The sequence below is a fragment of the Capsicum annuum genome, chromosome 4 (assembly GCF_002878395.1).
Source record: "Capsicum annuum cultivar UCD-10X-F1 chromosome 4, UCD10Xv1.1, whole genome shotgun sequence".
Lineage (NCBI taxonomy): Eukaryota > Viridiplantae > Streptophyta > Magnoliopsida > Solanales > Solanaceae > Capsicum > Capsicum annuum.
The window spans coordinates 207,409,832-207,436,322 of NC_061114.1; the positions used below are offsets into that span (position 1 = coordinate 207,409,832).

Here is a 26,491-nt window from a genome sequence, read left to right on the forward strand (position 1 = left end):
CCGAGTTGCTCCATATATAGTCCCCCTATACCATGCAAGTGTGTTGGTTTTCAAGCGCACAACTTTACATTAGTCATATCGACAAAGCACTATTGTGCGATGTAACCATTAAGTTGGGACCCAACCCGCACATTCTCCACCTATAAATTAAGCTATATTTCTAACAGAGCATTGCATCATGCAACAACAGAAGCAAATTTTTTACTGAAAAGGAAAAGTACACTGGGAATGTTTATGTATGGAGGATGAACATACAAGCCAATAGGCATGAATCCCTGAACATTATATGAAAAACAAAGACTTTCCACAAGCTAACATGTCTCCAAGGAGCCACCATAACAATGATTCGCCTTCAACTAGTTCTGCAAAGACGCAAAAACAAAAAGGGCGGCTTCTTCATGTATCCAAGGTACCCCCAATGGTATATGAAGAATTTTAACAAAAATAGAAAAAATCTTTTCCTGAAGATCGCATGGTTTAAGACGTCCTAAAGAATGTATATGTTTCTAGACTAATGATTTGGTCAGTTGGTTCTGCCTTATGCTTTACGCCTGGAATATCCTATGCAAAATACAGCCAATAAGATGAAAAACACATTATACAGTTGTGTACGGTGCAAGTAAAAGAACCCTTGCTTCAGCATTTTGCATTTGAACCTCACCTGCCTGACACTTCTACTACTAGTTATTTTCATGAACCAATAGTTTGTATACACAAGTAGTAAACATCTTTGCATTGAAGAGATTCAAAAACCAAACATATAACAGTGATAGTAAGAGAACTAACGGTTAGAAATCGTACCTCTCCCTGACGCTCATCACCCTTGGAATGTTCACCTGACAAATGATTGATCACATGTGAACATCATATTAGATTGGTAGAATTTTTACTTCTTTATTTTCTGATTGCAATAAATCCTTTTCTTTGATAAATAAGTTGTGCGGACTCTTCACTTTTGATGCCGCACCCGTGCCGGATTCTTCAAAAATACACTGTTTTTGGAGAATCCGACATGCACCCATTGACACTTTTGAAGAGTCCAAGAAACATAGGTTGATAAAGATTCAAAATCAGCTCTTAGTCTTCTCTTGTCATATATCCCCCTTCAAGTCGGATCAATATATTTTAATCTACAGAAACTAATTACATGGATCTATGCAAAATAAGAAAAGCTATATTTTAATTGCAAATGCAATAACTTTTCCCCTATTTACCAAATAAAACAACAGTTAACACCAAGCTCATAATTATCGGCTACGATAGGGAAGCGAATTAACTTAGAAAAGATTGAAGCATCCCATAAGACATACCTCCCTCTTCAAGATCTGATGTCCACAAAGTGAGATTATCCCTTAGAAGCTGCATGATAAGGGTGCTATCCTTGTAGGATTCTTCACTTAGGCTATCAAGTTCAGCAATAGCTTCATCAAATGCTTGCTTGGCCAAGTGACATGCCCTGGTATGCGGTGGATTAGAGGGGAAATGAAATAAGTTACGGGAAGTATCCATAATAAAAGAAGATCACAAGTTAAATTACCTTCCCAAGGCAGAATCACATATGCAAAGATAACGAAGAAATGTCAAACACCCGTACAACGATGACGACGACATACCCAGTGTAGTCCCACAATTGGGTTCTAGGGAGGGTAGGATGTACGTATACCTTACCCCTACCATTGTGGGGTAAAAAGGTTGCTTCCTATAAACCCTCGACTCAGAAGGAAAGTTTTTGAAGCAGGACGGCAAAATGTCGAATACTATATTACCAAAATTATCCATTGACACTGTTTACACTAGATAAATTCCTCATTGCACTTAAACTCTTATCTGTACTTCTATTTGAAAAGGCAACAGCACAAAATCATCAAATGATTCACAATTTCACTGTTTGGTGAGAGAACCATTTTCAAAGAGTTTTCACGTTAGTATCAAGCTAGCTTCATTATGAAATGACGAATAAGAAAGAAGGGGTATACTTCTTTATTTTGATAACTGTGGTGTCCGGGTGCTTTCGCTCACCTCGACTATTTCCACGAGATACCTACCACCCTCCCACAGTACCAGGTAACTCAGATGAGAAGAAATCACCTAGTATTTTTGTCTCTGCTGAGATTTTAAACCCGAAACCTCATGGTTCTCAACCAACTTCACTGACCACTACGCCACACCCTCAGGTGCGAAACAAGAGGTATACTTTAAGGCTAATAGTAAGTTAACAGCTTCTGTCTAGTTATAACATTTATATCTGTTGTCCATAAGATTGTTCTCTAACCTCTCAGGTGAATTCAGAATCTCATAGTAGAAAACTGAGAAGTTCAACGCAAGTCCAAGTCTGATTGGGTGAGTAGGAGCAAGATCTGAACTAGCGGTGGCAGTAGCAGCCTACAAAAATAGAGCAATAACCTAAATAAAGAATAAGACATAAAACCAAATAAATACAAAAATAATGTGCAATTATGAACAACAAATATAGGAAACAAATGCTGCAGATCTTTCACATAGATGTAGAAGAACATTTGAGCCAAATCTGAAAGCGTTGAATAAAAGAAACCTCGTAAGCTTTGAGTGACTGATCAGCAGCCTCTTTACGATCATCCCCTGCTTTGAACTCTGCTAAATAGCGATAGTAATCTCCCTTCCTAGTGGTGGAGTAAAAGGAGGTAAATTTGTAAGTTCATCAATCATTTTCAAGGACAAAAAGGAAGAAAGACAACTAACTTCAATAAACCAAAACGGGGTCACTCGGAAAGCAACTATGTATTCATCTCCATCACAAATAATGAGCCACACCAAAACAGAAGAACAAGATAAAAAAGATGGGAGAAAATAAAAGAAAAGAAAGCAAGTGAAAAAAATCAGCAACTCACATCTTATAGTAGAAGACAGTAGATTCTCCGGTAGTGGAGGAAGGAACAAGGTGCTCATCTATCACTGACAAAATGTCGCTGCATATTTTCGTAAGCTCATCTTCAACCCTCTGTCTGTAAGTCTTAATTCTCTTAACATTCTGCTCATGGCCCTTACTCTCCTCCTTTTGTTCAATCGAAGACAATATCCGCCATGAAGCCCTTCTTGCTCCAATTACATTCTTATACCCAACTGACACCAAATTCCTCTCCTCAACTGTGAGTTCGACATCCATCTTAGCAATCGCCTTCATTGCTTCCACCATTTCTGGGACAAAAACAGTAGAGTGCACCATCACAAATTTATCAGAACTTTAAACAACCCGAATGGTAATATTAAATAAAAGATTGCACAAACTTATTAGTTAATTATGAATAGGATAGATTTAAGTCATCCCTCGTTTGTAGTGTGCGCCTGTAAGCACAACAACACTTTTTTACTATGAATTTGAAAGTTTCAACCCTTCTCTCATTCGTAGTTTTTAGCTCTAAGCACAATAGTTCTTTCTCCTCTATTAGAAAGATTAGACAAGATAGACTAAGGCCGATGTGATTAAGCCAAACTACCCATTTTATGCTCAAATGATGCTTCATCCACGCTTCATGTTACAATGTAATATTCATCCTAGATCATAATCAGTATGAGTTTCATCTCTCAACATGACATCAGGACCTTAAACTTTGCCTTCTGTTATATTACCATATATGAATCATAAGATGTGTTTCTAAATCATGATATATTACCCCATTTTTGGAAAAATGACGGAACATTCACATAGCTTCAACAGTATTTTCCACCACAGTACTACATACACCAAACAAATAAATGTCCTGCTATGTAAACCAAACTCGATAAACCTCGACAACGAAGTATAGATCATGTCAAATAAAAGCCATATCAGTCACCAATATTTTTCCTGTCCACTACATCTTGCCAAAGACTCCCTCGATTGATTACTCTTAACGAAAATAATTCTGGTTGAAAGGGCTTCTGATTCAGTCTTCAGGATAAAGTCCATCTCTAGCAGAGGCAAAAATACTACGTAATTCCTTCCCATCTGCCCAAAATTGAGGATAGAATTACTCAACATCTGTGCCAGTGGGAGGTATCAAGTACCCCACAGAATTACCATGGAATTAATCGAGATGCCAGCAAGCTGACCAGAACACCATGGTTATTAAATAAAACCAAAGCAATTGCGCAAAAAAAGTTCACAACTTTAGACAACAAATTATAAAGGAGAACTTTTTCTCCAAGTTCATTTTAGTTAACATTTTCCCTCATAGATCATCTCAAATAAATGCCAAATCATTCACCATTTGTTTTCCTGTTCACTACACCTTGGTAAAAACTCTCTCAATTGATGTCAAAAAGTAATCGTACAATCCATCTCCACGGAGGCAAAAACAATAGGTAATTTCTTCCTCTATGTTCAAACTTGAAGGATAGAATTACTCAGTATCAAGTACCCCATGGAATTACTAGGGAATTAGTCGAGATGCCCACAAGCTGACCAAAACACCATGTCTTTTAAGAAAAACAAAAAATCAACAATGGAACATGAAGAACTGTTTAAGGCAATTTCCACTCTAATTTATTAAAGAAAAGGTGAAACTAAGGAAAACAACAGGAATGAATGAGAGAGGACAAACTAGCATAACAATCAGCAACTGCATGTTAAAGGGGCACCCCAAAAGAAAGAAAGAAAGCAAATGAGCAAAAAAGTTCACACTTTAGCAAAACTCAAAAGAACAAAATCTAGAGACAAAAACAAGAAAACACTCACACCTTCTCTTAACACTTTTAGCAACTAAAAAATTAATTAAAACCCTCTTAAGTAAAACTTTAAGAAACCCCAAAACAACAAAATCTAGAGACCAAACCAAAGATCACCCAGTATTCCTTTCAAGATTTTGCAACCCAAAAATAAAAATTCAGTCTTCTGAAATCAAAGAACAAGCAAAGAACTGACACTAAATTAGAAAAAAAAAAAAAAAAAAAACAAGTGCAGCATAACAACAACAATCAAAGAACACCATTTCTCTCAAGATTTTGCAACCCCCCCCCCCCCCCACAAACAAAACAACCAAAAAAAAAAAAAAAAAAAACACAAAAAAAAACACCCTTTTGAAATAAAAAAAAAAAACTACCAGAGAACTGATATTAAAAATCTAGTCATGTACAGAAATAAACACACAAGTACATCAACATCAGAATGAGCATGAGCAACAAAAATGAAAATGAATATATACCATCATATCTTTCAGCTTGCTCAGCCAGCCTAGCCAAGTAAACTTGCTTCTCTCTTTCCTTCTCCATTTCTGCTCTCTCTCTCTCTCTCTCTCTCTCTACTCTCTCTTTGGGTATTTTCTTGCTGAATTATATATGAGATTCTATAATGTGAACACTTTTACCTTTTCTTAAACCTTTTTTTTTCCTTTTGTTTTCTGTTTATTTGTCTAGTCTAGTAAGAAAATCACCAAATTAAAGATACCCTTTGTTTTCATTTGGCATAATACACATCCTTCAACTCCTAGGAATATTTCACTTATATATATCTAAATAAAGTTTTACCTGAATTAAACACCTCAATTTCTAATAAAATATTTTTATTTAAATTTTGTTTAGAAAAATACATTTCTTTTCATTCATCTTCTATAATTATACAAAATAAAATTTTTAAAATGTCAAAAATTTTACTCTTAATAAGATAAATACATATGTAAAGAACAAACGTTAGACCTAATTCAACCCTAAAAAATTAGCTTACAAGGATTGTTGAAATTCATATAAAAAAGATTATCGGTTCACTCTTTTCTCTTTTGTGATGTAGTATTCTCAACAACATACAAGGAAAGGAAATGACACGCGTCTTCCATTTCAATTTATTTATCCTATTTTTTTATTTAATTTATTATTGAAAGAATATTATTTTTGTTTTTAAACAACTCTTTAGTTCCAGCTATGCACATATTAAAACATAAAATTAAAGATTGTTTTGATACATCTGAATGTGTTGTCATCTTTTTGGTCCATTTCAAAAAAATATCATTTTTTTTTGTTTGATAACTATTTAATGACATCATTTCTATTTTATCTTTAGTAGATTCCACTTTATAATAAAAGATAATTAATAAATAAACTTTGAGCAATTTTGTAAACTTTACAAACTAGTTATTTATTTTTCAAACTTCGTACCCGATCAAATGAAGATACATAAAATAAAACGAAGGAAGCATTTTTAATTAAAAACCATATGATTCAAAAGTTTTTTCCCTTTTTACTTTTTTAAGACTTAGAGTAAAATTATAATAGAGGATAAACAAATTAAAATAGAGAAAATGCTTATTAATTTAACTTAACAGCCTAATAGAAAATGAAAATATATGAATATTTTTAAGATGGAAAGTATCTTACTAAGAGTCTTTATTAAAGCTAAAGTGTCTAATTAAATTAAAATATAACTTAATTTGAATGTCAAAATCAAATATTTCGAGATATATATTAAACCTTTTATTTATTTATTTTAACATATGCGGCATTTGGCCACTGTATTCAAAGTGTAGGGGGGATGTACATGTACTTGATACTGGTTTAGTGGGAACAATGGGCGGTTAATTCTGCCCTCCATTTCCCCAATTGCCGGCTATTAAATCTCGACCATTGGATATTTACGCAGGAGAAAATATCAACCGTTAGATTGAGCGTGCAGAGTATGATGTTAACAGGAAGCTGTCGGTCACATGGCTGGGTGTCGGATTCACTAACATTTTTACTCTTATCTGCTTTCAACATTGTCCGATTATATACTCTAATTGAAGAAATATATAGATATTACTAATAATTTAATTTTTTTTTTAAAAAGAAAATTATAGTTTTACAAAATTTGACAAAGTATTTTATTTTAACCAACAGCAATTTTAAAGTGAAACATGTCAAAAATACTAGTGGTAACTTTTTTCTTTTACTGTGTCTTTGTTAACTATCGATTACTAAAAGCTGCATTATTTCTTCTGTTTTAAATTTACTTTTAAAGAATAAAAAGAGTTTAAATATACAACTGGCTTGAATGATAAAAGCCACATGGAAGAATATTTGAACTTTTTCAATTATTCAGAACTATACTTCAACTATTATATTTGTTGCGAAATAGGTATGATTAATCCAATTGGCACACAACATAGCTATTGGTAAAATATCAAAAAGTATAGGCTGAAAATTTAATCTTAATTTATCATGTCTCTCTGAAAAAATTAAACTGAGTATTTGAGATAAAGACATAGACTAAATGAATTCAATTTGGCATAACCTTTTTTGTTCTTATCGTATGCATTGCGTCACATTAAGAACACTTTTGTGCTCAAGTTAGTCCGAATATACGTTTGACATGGTGTAATATTATCCAGTTTGATTAAACTTACATAGTTTCTTTTAAACGATGTTACAATATTAAGATAATCTACACCTTATAAGTAGCTTTTCGTTCTTTTTAAATATTAATATGAAACTTTGTCTCCGAGCTAGCGCTTATCATCATGATGCATGGATCAATTTTTGAGATTGACTGTATGTCTTCCCATCACGCGAGCATTTTTATGGTAATCGAAACATGAATCTAAGTTTTTCTTGTATGTGTGCATCTCTAAACTCGTAAAGAGAGGCCCCACATTGTCATCTTTCGCCATCATACTCATCCTATTATTGAATCTGACTATAATATTGTTGGGCTAAAACATTAATCCAAATATACTCTTTATATGGTACGATATTATCCTCTATAAATTAAGTCCGTATGATTTTCTAAAATATCTCACATCATTAAGAGATCCTACATAATAATTATATGTAGTTTCCCATTCATTGCATCTAATATCAATATGAGATTTTGTTCGTACACCCAACAAAACGTGCAAACGTTATAATTAGGAAAAAGGTAGGCAACTCAAATTTGCCCTAAATCTTGTGAATGTATATGAAATGATTCGATTTGCTTTTCGTTAATTATTAGGCCAAATATAATAGTTACTATAAAATTGATCTATATATCTTTTTTGATTAATGGAGGTAGTTTTTCAATACATGAATCTTCAAGGAATTAAAAATGGTAAGTCACGTTGAACTACATGAAATTGATCACATTTACTTACCCTCTTGAAAATGATCCTACCATGAAATTAAAAATGTTTAAAGATGTATATAAACAAAAATTAACAATAGGAATTTATGAACGTAACCCATAGGTTAACAAAGAATATGCATAATATTAAAGGTAGTTTTGAACTAATCCAAATGATAACTCCTCACAATAGTTAACAAAAAATCTCCCACAAATGATAACTGAAGTTGTTAAAATTAGTACAAAACTTACCGGGAAAACTTTGAAAATATATAACCCAATAAAATATAGGTTATATTTGAAAAAAAAAAAAAGTATTATACACAAAGTATTATCATTCGTATATAAAGGTGTGTAAAAGGTGCTTATACACCAATATGAGTTAAACGGAGTTACAAACTCAAAATAAGCCTCGTTAATTCACAGTTAAGGTGTTTAACTATTTTGTTTTTATTTGTGTTTTGAGATATAATCTTTGTTCATTGCATGTTAACTATATTTATGTGTCGTAATTGAGGTGTTTGTAGTCTTTATTGCTATTACTAGAGGTAAAATAAGAAAAAATAATTAATTTTGTCTTATACTTTTAAAATGACAAAAGATTTCGAGATGAATATTTTTAAGAGGGGCGAAGTAATTCGGAATATTGTGAGGATGGACACTTTTCCAAAAATAGTTAGACAACAGATGCTTATACATTCACTCTATTTGTCTTCATGTCTTAGTTTGTGTTATATATTTATCAAACCTATCAAACTTTAATATGTTTATTGCTTATATATTCTTAGAGAAGTAATATGTCTAGTTTAATACTATTTTTAAGAAATTATGTTTTTAAAATTGTTTTGAGAATTAAGACGATATAGTTAACATGTATCTCGTGATAACTTTAACGCCACAATATTGTTTATACTTGTACAAATATGTCAGGTATTTTTTATTTACGAATTTCTTTAATTTTTCTAAACTTCTAATGTACTTTCTATAGCTTTTTGTGAGTTTGTGTTATTGTGTTACATTATTAAAAAATAAATCAAAAATTAAATATTCATGGGATTTACACCTTAACTCGTACTCAATAAAACGTCCCACGTCATGCTCTCACCTTTCTTTTTGAGCCTAAAGTAAACCAATATGTATCACGTTATCACCAATGATAAAACATCAAAGTTCGTACTTTTGGTACATTATAAGCATCAAAGTTGATGGGTGAATCAGAATCATGACATTCAAGACATGTACATATGCATAATCTATTAAATATACCATTACTAAAATTCGTTATGCACAATCAATTTGCAAAATTTAATATTTGAATCATAAATAAATGAGTTCAACTGAATCCACCGAGCTCGCTCTATATCCACCTCTAATTGAACTAGCTGATAATGAAAGGGATAAGCAAATTAAACCACCTAATTAGTGGCTTCACCTCCTTTATAAACCATAAATATTCACCTTCATATTAGGTGATTGTTTTTCTTTCATTAGGACATTAGTCGTTTGGTTATACTACTATGTAAGTTGTCTCATTGATTATCATAAATGGAATTGGCTACTCCAAAAGAGGGCAATTAATGAAAGATTTACAATTCTTGATCACTTATTCTCAAAGTCTTCATCTTGAGTTAATAGTTATCACTATACTTAGTTTGATTGTTTCGATGATAGTACATTATTTTTAATATTCACATACAAGTTTTTTTTTCTTCTTCTTCTTTTGGACAAGTAAAAAAGGAAGCAAGGGGAGTAACTTTTTTCTTTATTATATATAGTCCGAGCTACTTAAACGTAAATCGATTTTATCAAACCCTATTGTGTTTACTCTAAATGATGTATCATTGCTTGTAGATTCCAAAGGCCAAAAAAAAAAAAAGGAAAACAAGCAAAGTTGAAAGCCAAGAATTGAATGATGAAGAGAACAAATTGATTGAATTAAAGCATGATGGTCCCAACTACCATTCAATGATGGACTTGACCATTTCTCTCAAATTAGTTAAGACCAACGTGGGAGCCAGGTGGGGGCAGTCAAGTCATCAATTAGTGACTGTATATATATGTTTGCTGCCACCCAATTTAGTCTTTGCAATCCCTTGCTTTGTCAACGTCGACTTTCGCCTTTATTGAGATACCATCTCGATTATTTCACTGGATATCTGCTATCTCGCATCAATATGGTATATGTATGGAGTTACTCTTTCTATTCACCTTGCAACTTTTTACTTCCGTTGATATTTGAACCTAAGGCCTCATAGTTCTTCATCGATCTACTGACCATCGAGCCAGACCCTTGAATTTTGCTTTTCCTTTCCTTCCTTCTATACATTTCCCTTTCCATATTTCAACATCTCGATTATTTCATTTGATATCTGCTATCTCACATCAATATAGTATATGTATGGAGTCACTTTTGTCTATCAAAGTTTGGACAGATCGAAAGATATAATCTCCTTGCGACTTTTTACCTCGATTGATATTTAAACATGAAAACTTCCTGTGGGTAAAACGTTCTTGGTCTGTAAAAGTGATAACGAAGGTAAGTAGGCATACGTATTTGAGAGTAGTAAATAATGTCAAACTTTTAGTAATGAGTCTGATGCTCCCCACCTATTTATCTTTGGAATATAGCTCAAACCTAGCATTTAGTCATAGATTTTGTTAAAACTTTCAAAAAATAAAAAATAATGTTGAAAAATAATTGTTGAAACCGTGAAGTTGTGTTTGACAATGTATTTACTTGCATTTTTTTTTTTAAGAGTATCATGAGTGACTTGAAATTTCAATCAAAGCCAGATTTTTGAAACTTGAAAATCATTTTAAGATAAACTTTCAAAAAATGAACAAACAATATTTTCAATTTTTATTCTTAAAAGAATATATATACACACTCTCAAAGTGTTTGTCAAAACGGTTTGTAGCTCTCATAATTGATTTTGCTACTTATATTTTATGATACTGCTATTATTGATTTGGGTGGCTAAATCTAGAATTACTCAAACTTTTGCTATTTTTTATTTTTTTTTCCATAGGTAAAAATTCATGCCTGCACCTTCATTCCTACTCATTCAATTTTCAGAAAAATATATAGGCCAAGTTTGACAAATCCATTCATCTGATTGAGAAGTTGTTGAAATACATAACTTGAAATAAAAGGAATTGGAGTTTGTTAGATGTCAAATCAAGTACAATGATATATAGGGAGTACTACAAAATGATGTAATTATTATACACATTAACTTGGATGTGAAGGGAGATTTTTCCACTTTTAAGAGAAAAGATCAACCTTTAGACAAAACCAAAATGAGTAAGTGGGTCAGTTTACTAATTGATGAAGATACTACTTATTCCAACACATTCCATTTTTTATGTTTAATTTTCACAAATTTCAAGTATTAAATTGGTCAAATCTAAATTGTATTTTTTAAGTAATTACAAATTATTTTTTTAGTTTTTAACAAGCTTGCAAGGTCATTTTGTTCTATTTAGGTGAAGAGATCGTAATTTTTCGATTTTCATAATTCTTTATATCAACACAACAAACCTTTTGAAACTGTTATAATTACTCTCCTACAATTTTATTTCTCGATTTTATTATTGTTTGTTGTTTACATCACTTCGATCATCAGTCATCACATTTTTTTGTTGTTACTTTTGTTCTAATATTTTTATTTTGTAACATAACTTCTTCACTCCTATATTTTCCTTGTCGTACTTATCTTTGACATGTTTTACTTAAACCGAGAGCCCTATCAAATACAAGTTCCCTACTTTCACAAACAGGAATAAGGCGATGTACACCACTTCTCCAAATAAGACTACACTAGGTATATTATTTTATTAGAACTAAGAACTTTATCAGTTCGATGGTATTGGGTGATTTCAACAAATAGAATTTCTGTACAAGTCAAAAAATTACAAACATAACCTTTTTGCCAAAATCAAGAGCAGGATCCTGGTATTGATCAAAATTTCTTACTAATATTGCTAAAAAATTCTTATTTGATATTTGGGCAAAGACTTTGCCTTAACATAATCAAAACTATGACGAGAATTTGAGTTTTAGAATCACCCAAATATTTTAAACATTTCTTCTAACCAACATGTAGAAATTAACCAAACACGTTTTACCTTCAAAGTTAGATACAAAATAATTTTAAATGATTCCATATTCAACCTTCTTGCATCAATCTCACCAACTTTTAATTGCTACGTTCAACCTAAACCTTCAAAAATTGATAGACCAACTACTTTGCCTTCAATTTTTTTTAATCCAAGCGAAATCCAAATCATTAACGAATATACAATATAAACTCGAAGAAACATTACCCACACAAGTACGATCACAAATAAGCAACGAGGAGGAGAAAAGACGCAATTTCATAGTGAAAATATAATTTATTTTTTTTTTAATTGTTAACACCACCAGTGTAATCCCGCAAGTGGCCTAGAGAGGTACTGTATATGCTGACCTTTACCCTACCTTTATGGTGAAAAATCAAATCAGTGTAAAGTCCTGGATAGTATTTCTGTAAGTACCTAATAATATCTTGAAAGATGATTTCAAAAGTCACTCTCAGATGTCCATAAAAGAATTAATCAACATTCGAAGTGAAATACGAATACCAAAAGTAGAACGAGAACATAAACACACAAGTTAGACTAATATTTTTAATATATGTAATCAACCAAATCAAATCACATTTAAATAAAGGGGGGGTTGATTTTATCATATTGTTAACTGGCAAACAATGTGCCTCGCCGGTCTCTTTTCTCGTTGACCAAAAAAGCTTCCACCCTCCGCAGACAATGTAACTTCACAAGCTACGTGAATTTTTCTTTTTTTTGACAACCACAGCATTGTTATCGTAGCTGCCAGGCTGCCACCTCCCACCAGCATCAGGTAGCAACAGGTACCAGGTAACTCTGCCACCAGGATTGGAAGAAATCACCTAATGTTTTATGGTCTCCGATGGGATTTGAAACATTTCATATTTCAAAACGTAAATCATATATCATAGAGAGTGAGTGATATTTGCTCTCGACCGGCGTAAAATGACAACTTAAGGGTATAAAGAATTGTAATACAAACTTCTGTCTCTGAACAACCATATGCATCTATACCCTTCCAACTCTGCAGACAAAGCTGCTTTTCATCAAAAGCTGACTAGAGAAGCTGTGTACTACAGGACTCTTTTTTGCCAGCTTACGCATATCTCAACTAATTGACCGCAATGATGCTAGTGGGAGGTAGTATGTGTTGTACTTGATTCTAAGCCATTAAGGAACTTAAATTGGCTATCACAGTGTGGAATTAACACGCAGCATTTAGGCAGATTGTTGACTAACAACTAACCAAAGCAATCAGATTGTGAAGCAAGAGAGGAGCACAGTGAGCAACTAGCAGTGATTATAACTGCTACACCTAAGTCTCAAACAAAATAGAGGGATAGGCTACACGAATCAACTATTTCATTTAAGCTCAATTTGTGGCATCATAATAAACATTAGAAATTTTTTGTAGGACATAACTCTTCAAGTTCATCCGAGTTCATAATAACAAGGGTTTGGACTGCACAGGGAAGTGCACGACGACCTTGCTTCAGAAGGAGGAGAAGAGGGGGGAGGGGGAGGAGGAGGTCCTCAAAAGCGGTTAGAGCGTCAATGATTCAAAAGTGACACGGTAAAGCAACAACCAAACAACAGTACCTTATGATTCAAACAAATCACTACTTATCAGTTGCCAACCACTTTGAATGCCTACAATAGGAAAAGGGGAACAGTCTATTTACGTTTTATGCCTTATGAAATGATCTCTAGTTATTTTAACTAATATAACGTTCTTATCCTAGATAATGATACGTAATTGAAAAAGTAAAAGATGGGGCCGACTGGCAAGACTAATCCATATCACACACACAAAAGCTTCAACACTCAGTATAATAAGAAAAGAGAATCCTTGTGAAAAAGGTGTACACAAACTGAAATAAAATAGCAAATAGGAATTTCCTCTATTATGAGGCCGACCTCCGAACTTCGTTTAATTCAACAACTTACGAAGTTCAAGCATTTCAAGCTCAACATTTCTTAGGACCAACCAAATTCTTCTTGGATTGCATATTGTTTCAAGCAAATTCTTCAAAATAGATTTAATCACTTCTGCACTTTATCTCATTAGTACCTCTGCATGCAGACTGTTTACATATAGAAAGCAAAAACATATGTTCTGAGTTTCGATGGGTTACCTGAATTTTGTTCACGAGGGATCAAACTCAAGTCAACTTAGCATACAAAAGGAACTAGGTGTCTTGATTAAATAAACAAAGATCTGAATACAAAAGCTCTGCCTATTAGTTAAAGCTATATACAATGTGGATACATTATTTCCCTGACGGTGAGAAAAAATTCTAACCTACATGACATCAAATTGAAGCAGATCGTTTCAAAAGCTTGATATTGCATAGCGTGTGCCAATCAGATAGTACCAACACCAATGATGGTGGCCAAAACAATTATAGAAGGGCACTATGATTTTAGATATTGGCCATCAAAGCAATTAGTGAGTTGAACTTACTGGTTCCACCCGGCTAGCGCTAGACTCTCCAAATGAAACAGAAGCTAAAGACTTGGAAGCCCAGGCCTTGGCGTTCATAGCTCCTTCCTGCAAGTTGCTTCTCTTGCATGGCTCCTTCAGTGAGTTACATAATTGTACAGCTCGATTCAGATATAGCAGAGGAAGCTCCCACAAGTTTCTAATTCTTATATGTAAAATGCAACTTCCCCAGCCAAATTGAGCAATCTTACGCAAAGCTGGAAATATCATATAAAGCACTTTCATTAGCACAAATGCAGTGGCCAAGGCCAAATATGTTTCCTGTTGAAGAAGGTTTTCGGGCGATCTGGCCCAGGAGAATGGACAGTTTTCCTGGTCATTTGCATGCAGGTTCAAATGATTTGAGGAGCATCTGGTTTTGCCATGAGAAGTGGTGGCATCCACTGAAGCACTCTGAAAACCTGTTACATATTTAAAAGAGGCTTCAGATAAAGTGGACAACTTAAGCTGGTCCCACAACAATTTTGGAATACTATGATAGCAGTAGAAAAGTCAACAATAGGGAGAAAAAGGTCTGGATGATTGCTGCACATGGTAAGCTGCATTCCTAAAAGAATAAATGGAAACCATACTTCGCAATTCTGATGTAACAAGCTTTAGCTCGAAACCTACTTGGAGCTAGAAAACATAGTTAATTGCAACAATATCAAATAGATAAGACAGGCAATATATGACTCTTCAACAATTTGAAGCGTAGTACTCAAAGAGGGAAATGGAAAAGAAAAGGCCAGGCATAGGAATTGTCAAAAAGCATGTGCAAGATGCAAAAATCACCTTAGCATAAGCGGAAAAGTCACCAACAATATCCCAACAATTTCAATTCATTCTTAGTTTTGAAACTCTCAGGATCCATCCAGACGGTTTCCCTTTATGGAGTATTTTATTTTTTGGAGGAAGGGGGGTTGAGTTGGGCAAGGTCACCTATCCTATATAAAATTCTTTTTTAGGGGGCACTAAGTTCAAACACCATAATACAGTTTAACAAGCATGCTTACCAGTAGTGCCACCATAGAATTCAATCACTGAATCAAGGGAGCGAGAGCCATGATACCGCATGCGCATTGTTGAGTTTAGAAGGAAGAGAGTAGGAAACCCATGAACTCCATACTTAGAGAGAGTGCTGAAAAGACATTCTTAGTTGTCATTACAACATAGAGAAAGCAATATGATGTACAACATTAGTTTCAAACTGACCTTGGCTTAACAGCTGACTCTTCAATTGCGAAATGGGGGATTGAAGGAAGTAATGATGACATGATCGAAAATTTTGGCCTAAAACTTTTAGAGAAAGGACACCAGGATGCATAGAAAAGCAAAGCAACATAACCATGTGTATTCCGGTGAATCATATTTAACGCCCTCTGCAATGACAGTTCATCTCCCTGCAAAATAAAACGCAGAACAATTAGAACTCCTCAAGCAAATAAAAATGAAAAACAGCAGCATTTTTCTGTGGGTGAGGGCAGGGATGGGTGTTTGAACAAACTTATATATGTTGTCCTCACATAATAAGAGAACAGGGAAACAGTTTAATGGAGGTGGAGGAGGATGCAAGTCAAAAAGAACTCTGATATTTAACATATGACACAAGGGTGTAGCCACTGGTAATGCACATTCAACAGCCAAAGTGATTCAACTTGGTGAGCTCTAACTTCTATTACGTGTAGAATTTGAAAATTGCAAGTCATCAACTTTATAACAGCTTGACACAGCACTTATGTACTCTTACATCTGAAAAGGTTCTACATTGTAACCTTAGATTCATGGGGAGTGGCACATAGATAAAGAACAGTACTATTTGAATAATTGCAAGGTAAGGGCATGAGCAACTTTGCATTTCATTCCTTTTTAAAGAAAAATGGTGAACTCAACGTGAAACATACATGCATTCGGTTGCTCTTCATTCTTTTTTTCCCCTTTTCTTGTTTCACCAGTACAAGTCGTGTTTATTCCTTCCCCTTTGGGTACCCTAGGGAAAATACATGATGATCCCATGGACCCTCGTGCAGTGAATGAATGAAGACCTAAGCCCCACACATGTATGTATCTTTCACTTGGTACGAATCCTCTGGAAAACATTAATGACCTACACTAGCTCTTATGTGTCTTCTTGTCTTGAACCAGGGGTCTATCGGAAACAGCCTCTCTACCTCACCTCCAAGTTAGAGGTATAGACTGCATACACTCCAACCTCCTCAGACCCCACTTTGTTGGAACACAGTGGGTATGTTGTTGTAGTTAAACCAACTTAAAATCAGGCGAAGGGAAAGGGTGATGCCAACATGACCATAAAAAAATAATCTTCAACACGTTTTGATTTGTCTACCCCAAGATGCTACGAAACTGAACATATCCATAGACTCTGCATTCCAAATATTCAGATCCTCAAAGCAGAACGGTTATTTAATAAAACTACTATATTCATTCTACACTGAATAAGATTTCGCTACACAAACCCACTCAATTTGAACTAGCAACAATTATTGAAAAGCATCTGAAGCTTATCGAAAAGCATTTGAAGCTCGGAAACACGGCCCAATGCAGCTTTCGCTATTTTGTCTAGATTGACAAATAAACACAACAAAAGCTCAGAAAACAGCCAATTTTTTGTTTGTTACATATATGACTTGAATATGCAAACATGAAACCAGGAGGAAATACAGCCTCATCTAAGAGCTCAAACTCATCAGAACAAGTATGGTCTAAGCCATCTATCCCACACTTGCTTCTTCATATGCTGATCCTTCACACAGTCCAATTAGTCAAAATCCTTGCTCTAAAGGGAACTTAAAAAGTAGATAGCAAATTGGTGGAACTTGCCTCATGTTTTTCACTCTTAAACCAATTTTTACTGTTGTCACTGAATCTCTTCCATATTTGACTCTAGTCTATGTTAGAACATTTCTGCGAATGCTATTCTAATCTAAGTCATCCGAAATAGCATGCAACCAAGTCACAAATATTTCAAAATTCTGGACTAGTTATCTCCAAGACAATTTTAACTCATTAAAACCAGGTAAAAGATAAGGGCAGCTCGGTACACTAAGCTCCCACTATGCACGGGTCCGGGGAAGCACAAGGGTTTATTGTGTAGCAAACTTATCTGGCTGAAAAGGTGGTTTCCACTTTCCACGGCTTCAACCGTAACCTCCTGGTCACATCGCAACAATTTTACCAGTTACGCCAAGACTCCCCTCACTAAAACAAGGTAATTTATGCATAAGTGGGGGGAACGGAAGCCGGACCATAAGGGTCTATACGGAGCCTTAGCTTCCAAAAAAGGTTGTTTCCACAACTTGAACCTGTGACCTCTTGGTCACATGGCAGTAACTTTACAGCTACACCAAGACTCTCCTTCACTAGAAACCAGGTAATCAGCAAAAAATAATGTCGTAAAGAATCTTATTACTTTTCCATAATTCAACTCAAAAGACAAGAATCATCACCACCTCTTCACTATACATTCAAATAACAAAAACTTAACTGCATCTGCCAATCTTTACCCCACTACTAATCTCCATTAACTCAAAAAAAAAAAGTTACTTTAAGGTGAGGGTCCATCAAAAACAGTCTCTCTCTACGAGGTAAACATAAGGTCAGCATACACTCTACCCTCCCATACCACACTTGTCGAATTACACCGAATATGTTTTTGTTGCAAAAGGAAAGTTACTTTAGCCTGACGGTCTATCAGAAATACACTCTATCTCACTGAATCCCACTTGTGCATTTACATCGAATACGTTGTTATTGTCCAAAAAAGAAAGTTACCTTTTTCACCTAGCTAACAAGATAAACCACCCAAAATCCAACAGGTTCATACAAAAAAAAAAAGGTTAGAAAATTGAACATACCTGAATAACATACAATACAAGGCAAATTAAAATATACCTGAATAACTTCAGCCACATAAGAAAATTGGATCCCATCTATTGGACAAGTCAAATCTTGAAACCCCAAAAAGACCGAATCTTTAACAGATTTCACCGCACAAACTGAACGTAACGATACATTAACAGTCTCCATCGACCCCATCCCTTCGATAAACATCAACAAAACCAAAAACCCAGCTGCAAAAGCACTTAAAACACCCATTTTTCAAGAATTCAAAGGATTCTTTATGCTTATAAAATTTGATCGGAACCCACCAAGAGAAAACCCTAGATCGGCGAATTGATGGCGGTGATACCGGCGGTGGTGACGGTGGGCGTGGCGGTGGAAAAGAGAGCCCAGCGCATGTTAGCGTTAAGGCTCCAGATTTTGTATAAGAGGAGAATATTAGTAGAGATAGATTTTTTGTTTTCTTTTTTTTGGTTTTAAGTCAGTGGACTTATCTTTATTAGTTTATTATTATTAATTTCACACATATTTTAATAAAAAATTATAAATAACATCTACTACTTTCTTCGTCTCATTTTATGTGTTATTATTTTTTGAGAAACAATTTTAAGAATTTTATAAAATTATTATTTATTTTTTAAATTTTGTATTGAGTCAAATAACGATATATAAAATGAGATGAAAGAATAATAAATACAAAACAATAAATTATTTATTAATTTTTTAGAATTAAATACATACTATTGAATATGTTGAACAAATAAAAACAATCGAAAAAAGTAACTTTAGAAACAGCGTTTTTTTCTTTTTTGGATTTGTTGGAACATCAAGATCCACTCTGTATATGGGACCAGTGTATTTGTGAGGTTGTACTTTTTGCTGATTTTGTTATACTTTATTAGATTTTTTAAAAAAATTGGTGATAATGACATCGAATCCTATTTGTTTTTATGATAATGATAATGAAATCCTATTAGAATTCAGAATTTACACGTGTTTTAAATATTGTTATAACGTATAACTATAAATTGAAAATACATTTCGCGTGAGCATTATTATATGAAGCAAAATGAATGTGATCTTGTATGCAAAATTCATTTTCATATTTGTTTTACTTAATAAAATGTTTAATATTGTTCTTTTAATAGAATATGAATTTGAAGAAATTGCGGAGCAAGTATAAACAAGTTGTAAGTGTTAAAAAAAAAAACAAGTTGAATTGTTGAAGAAATAGAAAAGTCTTAAATCTCTATTTTATTTTATCAGGAGTTGTTTAAAAAATCTCATTTGTATATATTATTATGGATCAGGGTCTAATGTTCTGACCTATGAGATTTGATATAACATTATAATACAGTTTATTTGAGTTACAAATGCTCTCTGACTTTAATTTTTTGTGTCTAAGTATCCTTCATCTTATTGTTTAGTGTCATTTTAAGTCTTTCTTCATTAAAATAATACAAAGTTACTTAAGAAAAAACCTTTCTAAACAAATAACAAAAATCAATCATGATCTATATTTTGATCCGACCGATCTGAGAATAATATTTTAAAAATTATTAATTATGTGGCATCTTTTTGTTGGCTTATTTAAATCAATCATTAATTTATATTAGAACTCAACATACAACTTGGGATCTAACGAAGAGCTCAAGGCTCGAGTCTTGGGTCCCAAGTCAATGTCGGGTCCTAGATCTCGATTCTCGTGTTAGGATTCGGTTGAGTCTTGAATCTTGATCAGGTCTCAGGTAGAGATTGAGGGTTGAAGATCGAATAATTGAATTAGGACTGAGTCCGTCGTTAGGACTTTAGTAAGGTTCGAGTCTCGAGCGTCGGGTGGAGGCTCGATTTTTAAGTCGAAGTCAGTTCCTAAGTCTTGGATCAAAGCCAAGGGTCGGATCCCAAGCCTCGAGTCGGGGCGAATCCCGAGTTAGGGTCAGGGTAGCGGGAAGGTGGACCATTCAAAAAAGTAGGGCCAAATTGGTTAGATCATGACTCAATCAATTTTTAGCCCAGTTCATCCCAACGATCATTTTATCCAAAGTAGCTTTTGTACTGATCATTTTAGCCCAACTCATTTATTAATTCAAGCCATTTGAACTTGCTCAACCCCCACCCCCGCAGACAAACATTATCCCTATTGTTGCTTCATGATTCCTTGTGATGAAACATAGTAATGGTGTAGTTTATTTGCCCAACTTTTAGGTTTAGGCAGGCAAGCACATTAATTAAATTGGTTATGAGTGATAATCATGAACCTGCTGAGACCAAACTAACTTCTTTTGGTTATGTCTCATTTTGTCCTCCAGAAGATCTAACCAAAAGACATATATGTTCATTTTTTGTTGGATTAATTATGTAAATTGTTTCATAAGAAAATACAAACATAAACATGTGTTACTTAATTCATACTTATAAACATAAATAAACATATATTACTCAATTGATACTCTCTCCGTACACTTTTAACTATCAGAATCTTCGAACTAAATTGAATTAGAATAATTTAATATTTTAAAGTTAAATATTCAAAAATTATAAGAAAATAAGTCATGTCTTTCTTATATTAATGTAATGAGTAAATATATCTTAAAATGTTGGTCACAAACAACTTGACTTTCGAAAAGCCAAATGCGATAAATAAAAGTGAACAGAGAAACTTAGTTGGTATATTGGTGTTATCATGGAAGAAACGTTTATAGTTTGAAGAACCAAAAAAAATTTTTTTTTCCTCATCACCAACTTTATTCAAAAATACGAAGATGATTCTAGTGTAAATTAAGTTTGCTTCCCATAGTAACATAAAACAAAATCATTATGTAGTGGGAAAACGCATCATTTCCACCTCATACTATACAATAAAAGTCTAAGTCACACCTAAATTATATAAGTGGCCTATTACATACCTTAACTATATAAAGTGATATTATTACCTCCCCGCGACCCCCATTCTAAGGCGTGCGTGTTACACTTATTTTAGGCGCGTCCAGCCTATTAAATAACAAAAGTAAATGGCTAAAAACATTAAGGGAAAAGACATCGTTTCTACCCTAAACTATAGTCGAAAAGTCGAATCCACACCTAAACTATATAAGTGACCTATTATACACCTTAACTATAAAAAAAAGGGATACTTTTTACTGAAGTGGCAGCGCGTGTAAAACACTACACCACATGCAAGTGATGGTAGCCTGACAGGGTGTAAATAGTTTCACTTTTTTATAGTTTAGGTATGTAATAGGTCACTAGTATAGTTTAGGTGTAGCTTCAACTTTTCGGGTATAATTTAGGATGAAAACAATGTTTTTTCTCTTATGTAGTACTAAGACAATCTAGATATAGGATAAAATTGGCTATTTCTAGGCAGCAATGATATTATACGTGGTAGTTTTACCACATAGTATTACACTCTCCTCTACAGCGAACATTTGAGGAAAAAACTTTTTACTGTATTACTTATATTTTTTCCCATTAAGGTGTAAGGTTCGAAGAAAGATTGCACTTGAGAAATGTGATATAGACAATCATTTATAATGCAAGTGTCAGTCATTGCTTTCATGTTTCGAATTCGTGACCTATAGATTATTTCGAGACAAAATTATAGTTGCTCCAAGATACCGTGCATTAAGACATCAGAATTTGTGAACTATAGATCATCTAGAGATAAAATTATCGTTGCTTCAAGACACCGTGCATTAAGACACCAGAATTTGTGACCTATAGATCATCTAGAGATAAAATTATCGTTGCTCCAAGACACCTTATAGACACTAGAATTTGTAACCTATAGATCATCTGAAGACAAAATTATCGTTGCTCTAAGACACCATGTAGACACTAAAATTTTGCGGACTCTACAAGAAGAATTCAATTTATATTTGTGTTCATGGAGGTTATTCTACCCAAAATGGTAAATCACGTCTATTTAAAGGGTAACATATACCCTTGAAGAGGCATTTCAAAATCCCACATATACTTGGAATATTCATATAGAGATCAAGATGTGAGTGGATTCTTCTTGAAAATGAAATACTTCAAGAAGATACACAAATTTCTTTTATGGAGATCAAATTCAAATCGTCCTAAGTTTGAAAAATATGCCACTAACGAACTTCAAATCACGGATAAAATCAAGAGAATAAACAGAATTGTACTCACAAATTTTATTAATAAAATATTCTTATTTCTTCAGATTTTATTTATGATTGTTTATTTTCTATAAATTAAAATTTGTTGCAAATAACCCCTTCTATTTAATAAACAAAAATGAACAAATAGTATTATCAAGTTACAATATATCTAATTCTAACACCAACCATGTCCAAAATTCCATGAATCTTTTGCCAAGAAACAAAAGGAAGCCTGTTACCTGATCAATCATGAGATGAACATATTAAATTTGAAAACAGAATGAAGAAACAATTTAAAACTCAAATAAAAAATGTAAATGTCACACAATTAGCAGCAACATTATTCACAATCACAGCTAATTAATTTAGTTTGCCTATGGTTGGTAGTTGATATCAATGATGAGCACAATAGGTTGCTATAGCCTTCAATGAAGGTTTATCCAAAACTATATGTTATAAAACGTTTGATATTATTATTAATTTGTTGAAAAATTAGTGACAAAAACTCATTCAAAATTTAAAATTAATGAATGTAAAATAAGTGTAATCCTATTTATAATGCATATTTTAAAATTTTCTTTTCATATGTATATAAAATACTAAGTTGAAAGAAATAAATAAATCTAGTTAGGTGAATTATATTCGCAAAATTCATCCTATCGAAAGAGTCGCATTCAAAATCAAAACGTTGGTCCCAAAACTATGTCAACTTGGAGGGCACCTTTAATTTTTATATGCCATACCAAAATAGATTGACAAACACAATCACTTGCAAAATACGCTTCTCTTTTTTCTAATTGAACTTCAAAGGATATTTTTTTAAAAAAAGAAAAATATTAACAAATTCATATCCAAATGCCTAATGTTAAATTTAACTCTTCTATAAATTGCAACTTTTTATAAAAGTAGATTTTATACTTATAGATGACTCGTTTTTTTCACTCGCTAAATGTAATCAAATATGTTTTTCTTGTATATATATTTTATTGATTGATACAATGCACATGTACATGAATATATTAAAGGCAAAATGGCTCGATGGATTCTTGTACTATGTCCGATTTGTAATGTGGATACTTCTACTTACATGTTTGTTATCTGGACTCTTGAACCCACTAAAAAGCAACATTTTAAACCCTTTGACCGTTGACTAGACCTATGTCGTATTAAAATAGCTGAGTAGGACGAAATGCGTGCGTGTGAGTGGGGTCAATTTTATATTAAAATAATTTTAAAAAAAGTCCCCCTTCTTTTTAAATTTAAATATATTTTTAAAATTAAAAAATAATAATTTTTTTAAAAAAATAAAAAAAGTGCCCCCCCCCCCCCCCGCGGCCCCCCCCCCCCCCCCGTTCCCCCCCCCCCCCCCCCCCCCCCCCAGCTCAATCTATTTCCTCACTCTCCTCCCCCCTAAACCACACACACACCCCACCATTTTTTTTTAATTCACTTTCTTAATTTTATTTTTTTATTTTGTTTAGGATTAATTTTATAACTTTTACAAATTGTTAAAGATATTTAAATAAAAATTAAAAATTCATTATGTTTATGTACGTGAATTTATAGTTAAAATTTTAAATTAATTGAAAAGAAATTTCAACTATTTGGAAAAAATTTGATGTTTAGTTAAATTTATTGTGTTTGTGTATTAGAATTTATAGTTGAAAATTTAAATTTATAGTTAAAAATTTAAATTAATTTAAATTAAAAAATTATTGTATTTGTATATTAGAATTTCTACAATTTATAAAAAAAATTATTTAATTAAATTTATTTTAATATTTAATTTTTTATGTAGCATTTTAAAAATTACATGAAATTTAATGTAATATTTAAAAATGATGTGGCAGCTGATGTGGGGCGATGTGTTACACACACCGTTAGAGGAGTTTAAAATGTTGCTTTTTTAGTGGGTTTAAGATCCAGATGACAAACATGTAAGTAAAAAAATTCACATTACAAATCGAACATAGTACAATGGTCTATCGAACCATTTTACCTATATTAAATCTTGTCATAACAAAAATGGCATGTATCCACATTACAAATCAAATATAATATAAGAATCTATCGAACCATTTTACCTATATTAAATCTTGTCATAACAAAAGTGTCATATAAAGTTATTGCATATAAAATATAATGTTTTTATTGATTGATGCAATACGCACTCACATGTATACATTAAACCTAATTATAATAAACGTATCATAAAGTTATAGCATATGGAATATAATGTCCGACAAGTCCTAAAAGATCAATAGTGACGCTCAAGTTGGTTGACTCCACTTGCAAATTATAAAAGTACAAGTCCTTTATTGTTGATTCATTCAAATATTCTTAATTGAAAATTGTGTTGTACTATAATTTATATATAGAGAGAGACAGATAGATATAGTAGATATTGAATTTCTTTGACTTATTCACATCTCAACTAATTTATATTTTGAATCCCTATAATAAAAATTGGATTCCCCCACAAATTCAAGCATAACATTAACAAAATATCTGCCCTGATTAGGCTTGCCATCTTTCTTTCCAACTAATAAGAAAATTTAGTTCCTCATCTACTGTGAGTAGAAGTCAAAAGGCTCAAATAAATTCATTTTACGATTTGTTTTTGCTATAGCACATGTCACAGTCACACTATGATCTCCATCCATTAGGGGCAAGACAAAAACGCAATAAATCCCCAAAAATATTCAATGTTAGGTCACTCCATATAGACCCTGTTTGGGTTAGGTAATTAAAAATAGTAGATAATAAGTAGGTGTTGAAATTAATTTTGTAGATAAATAAAAAATAGTTACGTTTGAATAGGAAGTGTTGAAATTGATAAATAGGTTACTAATGCGCTTTGTTTTAAAAAAAAAAAAAAATGCTAATAGACACCTTTTTTTTTAATTAAAATATCAAAAATGCATTAAATAAACAATAAATTAAAGGCACTTGAACAGAAAAAGGATGAAAAACAAAAATAGAATACATAGATCAATATAGGTTACTATGTTTTAGAAGAGTATTTCAACAATTACAAAATAATTAGGGGTGATCGTAAAAAGTTAGATTAAACCAAAAGTATTTTATAAGCCAGAAAAGTATCATACCTTGGAGGTTACCAACTGAGGAATTTTTTTCTGCTATAAGCACTTTCGATGTTCATAAAAAGCAGAGATAAGTCAATAAAACAAATACATTACCTTCTTAAGATCATTCCAATATCAATGATGTATGATTTTTGGAACAACTGTAGCGCTTGAACTGTAGTTCCACCAAACTAATATGAAAAAGGGAAATGGATCTTAGGCACTTTGTTATGGCCATTTTGAGTTGAAACCCAAAAACTCCACAAAACTGATTTTACATTTGAACTAATTTAGCCTAGAAGTAAAACCAAAGGACAACTTTCAAACCTAAGAATATCCAAGTTAGTCAAGGGAGCATTATAATTTGAGGATATCCTACAGTTTGATGAATATCAACGATTACAACTTTTTTTAAAAAAATAAACCTTGGTCTAGAAAATAAAGACACACCTCTTGTCCAAAAGGTGCAAGTAAAATGAATCCCCTAACCCTCATTCTCTTTATATGATGGTTAGTTTAGATCTTACTTAGATTAAATCAACACTCTTACACATTATTTAATAAGCTGCTACTGCTCATCACTCCATCACCTAAGCAATGGGTCATTGGTACAGGGGGTGTTTAGTTTGAGATATTAACAGATCCCAAGACTATTTTATCCCACAATTTGTCCTGAAATGGTGGGATTACTATCCCATATGGAGGGTGGAATAAAATAGTCTCATACGCATATCCCGACTTATCCTATGCAGTGTACCAAACAACCCCTTAGTGTGATTGCCGGTCATAAAAGTCAAATCAG

The 26,491-nt window shown here is 32.9% G+C and overlaps 2 protein-coding genes across 2 annotated transcripts; both read right to left on the reverse strand.

The window, feature by feature from the left end:
• Positions 1-179: 179 nt before the first annotated feature.
• LOC107867501 (14-3-3 protein 7) lies at positions 180-5,769 on the reverse strand. Its single transcript, XM_016713762.2, has 7 exons — positions 5,160-5,769; positions 2,868-3,174; positions 2,552-2,639; positions 2,273-2,382; positions 1,311-1,456; positions 802-836; positions 180-362 (listed from the first exon to the last, which is right to left on the reverse strand). The coding sequence occupies exons 1-7, from the start codon at positions 5,224-5,226 to the stop codon at positions 357-359; spliced, it is 759 nt and encodes a 252-aa protein (XP_016569248.1). The 5' UTR covers positions 5,227-5,769; the 3' UTR covers positions 180-356.
• Positions 5,770-12,581: 6,812 nt separating this feature from the next.
• LOC107867498 (5'-adenylylsulfate reductase-like 4) lies at positions 12,582-18,968 on the reverse strand. Its single transcript, XM_016713758.2, has 5 exons — positions 18,525-18,968; positions 15,828-16,015; positions 15,629-15,753; positions 14,595-15,034; positions 12,582-12,946 (listed from the first exon to the last, which is right to left on the reverse strand). Exons 1-5 carry the CDS (start codon positions 18,726-18,728, stop codon positions 12,920-12,922), a joined length of 984 nt encoding a protein of 327 aa, XP_016569244.2. The 5' UTR covers positions 18,729-18,968; the 3' UTR covers positions 12,582-12,919.
• Between the last annotated feature and the right edge of the window lie 7,523 nt (positions 18,969-26,491).